Here is an 8,849-nt window from a genome sequence, read left to right on the forward strand (position 1 = left end):
TTTAGGAATATATTTTGTTTGTCTCATACTGTCTTTCTCTAGAGTATAAGTCATGAGGAAAGAACTTTGCTTGGTTCACCACTCTTTTTATCTAGAAATATGCCTGGCATCAGGTGATATTGAAATTAGAAAGCAAGTGCTGTGTACAGCATGGCAACTGCAGTTAACAAGAGCAAAAGCAAATGCTTTTCAATAAGAGGCTTATTGGGGTCTAATTTTCTGTGTAAGTTAGTGAATGTTCTAGGTTTATTGAAATAGTAATTTATTTTTAGTGACTAGAAAACTAGATCTTATTTTTTATTTCTTTTCTCTTCTTTCTGTTTTTTTTCCAGGAAGAATCCTCAGCACAAAGTAGAATATAAACATACTACACGCCCAGGTAAGTAATTTTACTTCAGGATATTCAAAATGAAATCTTCAAATGAATCTCCTTATTAAGCCTAGATGCAATTTCTAGTAGTTATGATTTTTTTTCCAAAATCTTTTCTTCTGTGAATTTGTTGAATTGCTAATTTTAATGATTTTTCTTAGATTAAAAAATATATAAATTTTTTATATAGCGAATGTTTTCTGTAATCATTGTATAACTATATATATATATATATATGTGTCCTTGTATCTGTTAGGATTCTTTTCTTTGTAAGTATCTGAAAACAAAATTTCACATTGGTCTAAATGGTAGAGAACTTACTCCATAACTGAAAAGTCCAAAAATAGGACTGGATTTAGACATAATTTATGCTTTGGCTCATTGATATTGTTAATAAAGTCACTAGTCACCCAATTTCCCTCTGTCATTCCGTTTTTAGAGCGGTCAGTATGCTCGCCACACTGGCTTCTCTCCCCACCCTTGTTCAGCTGGATGATAAGCACCCATTTCCACATCTAAGGAGAGAGAAAATGTAAAACTTCAACTCTCACTATTTCTAGGAAAAAGTCATAACATTCACTTTTTTTAACTGGCTTAGATCACATTCTTTCTCTTGAACCACTCACTGTGCCACTGCTGAGTTTGTACCAGCCCTGGAACCAGGGTAGAGTCACCTCCTGCAGAGCCCAATAGAAACTAAAATTTTTTGGGGAAGGAGAAGGAGAGGGAAGAGACACTAGGCAAGCAGCTATCAAATGTCCATCAGCCCTATTTGCATCAGTCTGTTTACCTTCTGTTTCCCCTGCTTCTGAACTCTAATATTTTTTCCCTTTAACAAATTCTGGCTTCTCTGTGTCATTCGCAGAGGCCAGTTCAGTGCACAGTATTCCTGCCCACAGAGTGAGAGAATAAAATGCACTCCACCCAGGCTATGCCTACATGCATTTGTATGTGTATAAACACAACCAACTTGTAACCAAGTGATAAGAATAATTAACTCCACCTTTGGGAATTCCATTTGATGTTTCTGACGGGAACACACTTGAGTGCTTTAGTACTCCAGACCCTAGTAGACGCATTTTATCTGAGCTGATATGTGTGGAGGTTATATGTTATATGTCGTACATTTTTTTACTGAGGCTGTATGTAATGATGTAGCATTTGTGATTAACCTCCTTTCTGGCATTAATGTAATGATATTGATTAAAATTCTGCTTTATTGATGAAGTTTAGCATTGTTCCATGAAGAGTATCTGACACATCTGTGTATCTCCACAGAAATAGGAACCTGAACACTAGTGATGTGTATCCTATGTCATCATCAAAAATATATGAATTTCCTTTAGAAAATCTCTTTAAAGTATGTTCTGTATGAAGGACATATTTTTAGAACAATTAATTTTTAAATAAAATCTTTTTATTTCATTGGAAAGGCAGAGTTTTTTTTTTTTTTAAGTATAGTTATTATTAAGCAACAATTTAACCTTATGTTTTTAGTGTACTTTCAAGGGTTATGTGGCAGCATATTCAGAACATTCTAGATGAAGGAAGAAGCCATGTGAGTTTCTGAGGAAGAGTATGCCAGGCAGGGGGAATAGGGACTTCAAAAGTGCTGGAGATGATCATGCTTGGACTCTTCAAGGAGCAGCAAAGAGAGGATAGAACTGGAAGAAAGAGAATAAGTGAAGAGTGGCAGATGGGATCAGAAAAGCTATCAGCGGGCCAGTTTCCTAGGGTCTTCGAGGCTGAGTTCTACAAGTAAGGACTTTAGATTTTATTCAGAGTGAGATGGAAAGCTATTCTTTGTAAAGAACAGACAAGAGTGGAAGTAAAGAAACCAGTTAGGAGGATATTGGAATAGGCCACAAAGATGATGATAGCGTTGGGACTAAGGTATTGGAATAGATGTGGTAAGTGGTGCGTGTATTTTGATGGTAGAGCCAACAGGATCTCTTGACATAGTGAATATCGGACTTTCAGTGGGAGATATTCAAGGATGGCTTTAAGGTTTCTTGCCTAAACAAGTGGAAGGTTGGAAGGCTGTAGAAGTCAGATACTCAAGACGAGTGAGAGAATGACTAGATTTCAGGGAAGCCACTCAAAAGTTGTGTTCTGGAAATGTCATGTTCAGATGCCTGTTACGCATCCAAGTACGTTACACATAGGTAGTCAGATGAGTGAGAGTCTGGAATTAAGGCAATGGTCAGGGCTTAAGATTAAATTTGTGAATTTAGAATATAAGGCTGGATGGAATCATGTAAGGAGTGGTTAGAGAGGAGGCCCCGGCCTGACACTTGGGCACTCCACACCTTAGAGGTTGGAAGGTAAGGGAGACTCAGCAAAGGGTACTGAGAAGGGACAGCCAGTCACGTGGGAGGAGAACCTGAAGTTGTTGCAGCTTTATATATATATATATATATGAAAGGAAACTCTATTTAGCTGTCATTAGTTACGTACATACTTCCAAGAGCAAAATGGGCAAAGACAGAGATACTGATTATTTTTCCCCTCCATACTCTGCTCCCCATCTGCAGACTCCCCTCTGATGTATTCCATCATAAAAGTTATATGGGAATTGAGATTAGTCAGACATCAAACATGCCCTCAAGATGTTGAAGGATATAGAAGTGTATACAGATAAGAACAGTACAAGGTTTCCTGTAAGGAACTGGGGTGATGAGAATCGTGTGGGTTATTACGTAGCCCTTTTCAGCCTTGGCTGCTAAGACACTCGGGGGGAAATTTGATACTCAATTTATAATAATTGTGTTAAAAATTGAGATTGACGTATTTATATTTTACTTTTCATGTTTCTATTTGTATTTTTTTAATTACCTCATTATTATTATTAGCTATCTCACATCCTCTCTGGAATGAATGGTAATATTAAGAAAAACATAAATTTCTGGGCTGTGGGAAATTAAGATCACAAATAAATTACTTTCTTGGTCATCATCTTTCTTTTTCCCCCATTAAATTCCATGACTTTCATTTAAGTTATATCTGTCTATTAGAGGTGAACATTTTAGGAGGAAGCTAACGAAAGCCTATGTAAAAGCATGGACATTGATATTTTTTACCCCAGCATTTACTCTTCTTCACAGGGATTGTCCTCTGCCCTTCAGATTTCCAGATAGAATCACCCTGCTTGTTTCTAAATGCTCCCCATCTTCCCGGAGTCTTTCACTGCCTTATTTTAAACCAAGTCTGTCACTCACTGTGGAAAGAATATAAAGCAGAGTGGGATGAGGGAAGAAGTTAATTTGGAGACAGAAGAATTCTAGTATTATAATATTAATTAGAAATCTGTAAATTCTAGTGGCTGTTATCATAGTAATCTTACTTGTAGGATGAACTGTAGAATATCATAGATTTATAAACTAAACTTTCCAAAGTATGTAAACTCGTATTTTCCCATTTGCTCACAACCGTCATGTGTCAATCCGGTTGGGCTAGGTTTGCCATTACAATGCCCAAATTTCAGTGCCTTAAATAAAAATGAGGTGTGTTTCTTCTTCATGTTCCTGCTGTGTGTTGGCTGTGGCCTGTCCCAGCTTGGAATTCAGGTTGAAGGATCAGCCTCTGCCAGGGACCTGCTGTTCTCACCGCAGACAGGAAATAACAATAGTAGGACCAGAGAGGCTCTGAAGCTTCTCCTTGCAAGGGCCACCACTTCTCCTCACTTTTTTGGCCAAGTCCTATGTCATTGGGGCTGGAGAAATACAATCCTATCACAGGGAGGGGCAGTGAGTAACTGGGACAAAAATACACTCTCCCACCCCAGAAGGTAGGGCCTGGATGTAACTACAGTATCATGAAGGAACCGTTATTATGGCTCTCACCCTACATTTTAGTCTCAGGAGCATTATGGGAGGAAAAGCTAGAAATGATAAATAACAGATGGGCACTTTAGCTCGCTTTCTAGGAATGTGTAGTGATTAACGTATTAAGTAAAATTAATTTTTCTTGACAAAGAAGGACATTTGACAGCCATCCCTAATCCCAGGCTGAGTGACGGCTCATGTGTTGTGTGCCTAACTCCTGTCTTCCAGTGGGAAGCACTGCAGGTGACGATGGCGGGCCACCGGATGAGCGCGACCCGGACGACAGCTCTGTAGCTGATGAGGAAGAGTATGAGCCCACAGATGAGGACTCTGACTGGGACCCCGGCAAGGAGGGCCAAGAGAAGGAAGACGTGGAAGAGCTTTTGAAAGAAGCGAAAACGTTTATGAAAAGAAAAAAGTAACTTTTTCTGCAGTAATACAAGGCTCACACTCTTTCTTTATGGAAAAATATTCAGGAACTAAGGAGGCACTTAAGCAATAATTGTTTTCCTTTCCATAGTTATGACTTTACTATTGACTCTTTGCAAAGGAAACATGGAAATGTCAGCCTTCAGTGGAGTGGATGGAATTTGGTTTGTTGCTTTGCTTTTTCTACCCTGTTTAAAGCATCTAGAAATGGAAAGTGGAGAGACTTAAAGAGAAGCAATTGATATTTTTCATGTACTTTGTTGGCTATTAAAAGTAAAAAGCTATAGGTCGCACAAAACTTGGTCTTCTTTTCTTTTTTCCAAAGATAGTGTCTTTATAGAAAACTATGTGAGTATAACCAGGCAAATTCCATCATGGTTGGGAAAGCACGCCTCTTTTCATCGCTATTGAAGCAATTCTTCGAGCAGAACCAGGCTTTAAAAAATGACAGCCATCGTAAAATAGGTGGTATTTTTCTAGTATCCTAGATGCAAGCTTTGCATGTCACTGACTACTTTTATTCTTTGAAACTTGGGGAAATTAGTACCAAATGGATACTGAAAATAGATTCCATTAGGCTATGGAAGAGAAGAATGTTATTTTGTGCCCCACATCTGTAATTTACTGTGTGCCTGAGCTTCAAGGTGAAAAAACTCAAAGAATTTGACAATTTCTGTTTCAAATGAAAGTCCTGCCTGATTATTTTAGCTTTCACTGTGCTGCCTTTACATTAAGAATATAGAAATGATTTTTGACCATAATTTTCTCAAACAACAGTTCTTTCATCCTCAGATGAAGGTGGCGAGCTATCTGCCAGTGTTCAAGAGTCTGGCCTTTTATTTGTTCTCCAGTATCATGAACTATGTCTCTGGATCTCTGTTCTTAAACTACTTTAGGCCCCATAATAGTCTCATCTCGGGGGGCTTAGACTTTTTGAAATATAGTCTAGAATCTTTAATACTATTTGGGTATATGTACACAGTGCAGTAGGTATGGTATTGAAATAATAAATCACTAAACCAAATGTCCTTGTTAAAACTAATGTTTTCTATTCTAAGAGAACCTAAAAATTTATATCTTAAAAGAGCAACACAGATTTGTAATGGTTTTCTTAGTGTTTTTAAAAAGCTTTCCAAGATAGCCTTGTAAGGCCTGTTGGGTGGGGAGTTTGGGTAGCGGGAGGTGGAGGAACATTATAAGGAAAGACAGGGTGAACCGGAAGGAACCTTCTCGCCTTCTCCTGGGGTCCCTTGGCATTGCCCGGTGGCCAGCTTCAGCCATAAACACTGAGTGCTCTGGGCTCAGGACAAGGTGGAAAGCCAGGAGGTTTTCATCTCATGGTCCTGTCCCCTGGTTAAGGAAATGCAGGTTGAAGAACATGAGCTAATTATGACTCTGAACAAGCCCCACCCCAGTGCTCAAGTGGGAAGTCCAGAATATTCCCCAGTTGTGTCAAGGTTAGCTTAATGGAAGTATAGCACCGGGTTTCATCCCTTTAGTTTTTAAAGCAAATTTATTGTTCCAAAATTGAGATGAATCCAACTGTGTGCCCAGCACTGTTGCCCAGCTGGAGAAGTTGCCTTCCTGATGGTGGCGGTCACTAAGAGCTAACCGGGGCAGGGGAGATGGTGTTGCAGGTGTGTCTAACTAACAGCCACAGAGCAATCTGCCTGCTGCTTGCTTCTTAGCTGTAGCGCTTGTTCTTTCTGATTCATGGTTGACACCTGAAGGTGGCACCAGTCATCCACGCCTGCACAGCCCCCACGCCGCCAGAGCCTCTGGCCGGGTAAAGAGAGGACCCTTTAGTGCTGAGCAGAATTACTGTGTGTGAGATAAACCAGTGCCTGGGTGTTTATGTGAGAATTCCCTAGGCAAGGGTACCTGTTTGTTCTCCCCGAACTTTGTTTTTCAAACTGACTCCCTAGCTGTCGTCTCCCTAAACCAGTAAAAATCATAGCACTTCCCCTAAGACATTTCGTTTGAACAAAACAGAAAGATCGCTCCTATCAGAATGATAGTGTGAAGTAAATGAAATTCCCGCAGCTCCACGCAACACACAACATGCCACGGACAGCCACCCCCAGTTCATTTTAAAGAACGGCTGGAGTTTCCTCGGTGGAGGCTGCCATTCGCGATGACACCTTGCCCGGCGGTGGACCTCTGGGGCCATGTCCCTGCTCCTGACCCTGCCTCTCCGACCTCATCCAGGGCCAGCCCAGCCCCAGCCAGGCCCGCCAGGTGCTCCTTCGGGGAACCTGTTCAGCCTAAGGACAGACAGGAGGAGTTGCAGCTGAGGAACCTGACCCTGTAGCCTCAGGAAACCAGGTGCCCACACATCCACTGCTGAGGCTTCAGGGATGTCTCGTGACCGGCCAACTTTTCCTTTCACTGAACTACCCCAGGATCTATTTTTATTTCCTTGAGCTAGTCAGGATTGTCTGTTACATCCAGCAAAAAGAAAAAAAATATTTTAAATTAGTACACTACAGTGTAAAATATGGTTGAGCTGTGCAATCAGCACTCCTGTTTTCATTTTAATTGAGGAAATGTTAGTTGTTAACTGTTATGGTCTTTCTTTTTCTGTTTGCCCCAAAAGTCAGTAACTAAGGAGGCAGACTGAGGTAGAAATGTTGAACAGTGTTTGTCTTTTTAAGACATCTGATATCATGTTGTAGCATGAATTTCTGGCATTTTGCCGAGTAATGCGTCTCCAGGTTCATCCTGTTTGACAGGTGCGATTTCAGGGCTCCCTGAGCTCAAATGTGTCCTTGGAGGAAAGCAGTTCCCACAGGTCTGCCCACCCCAGTGTGGGGGCTGCACCAGCACTTACTTAGCTTATTTTTAGAGATTTAAGTTATAGCTTTAAGCTACCGCAGTTGGGATTGAAAAAAAATAGCAACTCTAATTTATTATAAAACATTAAATAAATAAAAATCTATGAGTAGATAGAAATACTACTACTAATAAAAAATTTTTAAAGCAAAAGGAAAAACTGATTTTTTACTAACGCCTTACTCTAGAAATTTTAAGCCTATACCCTGCCTTTGGGAGGAACTGTATTTCATTCTCAGTAGATGAGGGAATTTTTTTATGGTGGAATACCAGCTAATAAATGGAGAAGGAATCAGAGTGAGGAAATCACTGTTTTCTAACCCCACAATGTAATAATTTATTCAGGCAAAGGTCATCAATAGACTCTGAGAAAGATCATCCTGCAGATAACTTACAAGTGAGGAAATGTGGCTTTGGGTTGGCGACATCAGGGCCACCTGTCGACAGTGGGGTGGCCCGGTGTCATGTACTCCCTAAAGCGACATTCTTGCCAAAGTGTTTCGCTGAGTTCAACCAAGCCTTTGAACCCACCTCTCAGGAAGAAGGGGTGCAGTAGGGAGAGGAACACGTAATCGGCACCACAGTGAATCATCAGGTAAACACAGACTGTGAGCAGTTCCACCTGGACTCTTCCAAAAAGACAACGTTCTAAAAAGATAAATGGGGACCCCTCTAGACTTAAAGAGAATAAAAAAATAACTACCAAATGCAATGCATGAATCTTCATTTGATCCTTGTTTGGAAAAAAGCAGCTACAAAAGAATTTTTTAGGACTATTGGAGAAATTTGAATATGAACTGCATAGGAGATGATGTTAGGAAATTATTGCTGATTTCCTGGGCTATGATAAAAGTATTTTGATTCTGAGGGAGAGTGTTTGTAATTGTAGGAGATATAAGCTGAGGTGTTTATAGTTGAAGTAGTGTGATCTTTTTATCTTATTTTCAATGGGTTCCGTTTATACACACAAATGCAGATAATGCAAATATGGCAAAATGTTAACTGATGTTTAATTTAGGCCATGAGTATCCAAATATTCATTATACTATTATTTTAACTTTTCTGTGTGTTTGAGAAAACATTTTTGTAAATCTTTGAACAAAATAAAGGAAATCATAGGGGTGATTTCTTAAATTATTAAAGAGGGTGATGCATAGCTCTATGCTAGTTAATCTGAAAACAAAAGAATCTTATGTTAAAAATATTGATTATTTCAAGTTGATCTCATCCTTTTAAAATTTTAATTTTGTTTGTGTTTTAAAGTGCATATAATATATTAATATAGTGGTGTGTGTAAATTCTTTATGTCAACTATTTACATAAATACTTGATATAAAGAAATATGCATGCTCAAAATTTCTTACTCCCGCAGTGATCACTGAGAAGTATTTGGA

General features: G+C 39.4%; 1 protein-coding gene across 4 annotated transcripts in view; it reads left to right on the plus strand.

Moving 5' to 3' along the window:
* APLF (aprataxin and PNKP like factor) overlaps window positions 1–5,644 on the plus strand; it is a 50,018-nt gene extending 44,374 nt beyond the window's left edge. For all 4 annotated transcript variants that reach the window (XM_081156962.1, XM_081156964.1, XM_081156965.1 and 1 more), the window contains 2 exons: window positions 333–379; window positions 4,423–5,644. In XM_081156962.1, the coding sequence (XP_081013088.1) occupies window positions 333–379; window positions 4,423–4,616 (241 nt within the window). In that variant the 3' untranslated portion in view covers window positions 4,617–5,644. The remainder of the gene's footprint in view (window positions 1–332; window positions 380–4,422) is intronic.
* The last annotated feature ends 3,205 nt before the right edge of the window (window positions 5,645–8,849 follow it).

Source organism: Miniopterus schreibersii (assembly GCF_964146895.1).
Source record: "Miniopterus schreibersii genome assembly, chromosome: 13".
Taxonomy (NCBI): Eukaryota; Metazoa; Chordata; class Mammalia; order Chiroptera; family Miniopteridae; genus Miniopterus; species Miniopterus schreibersii.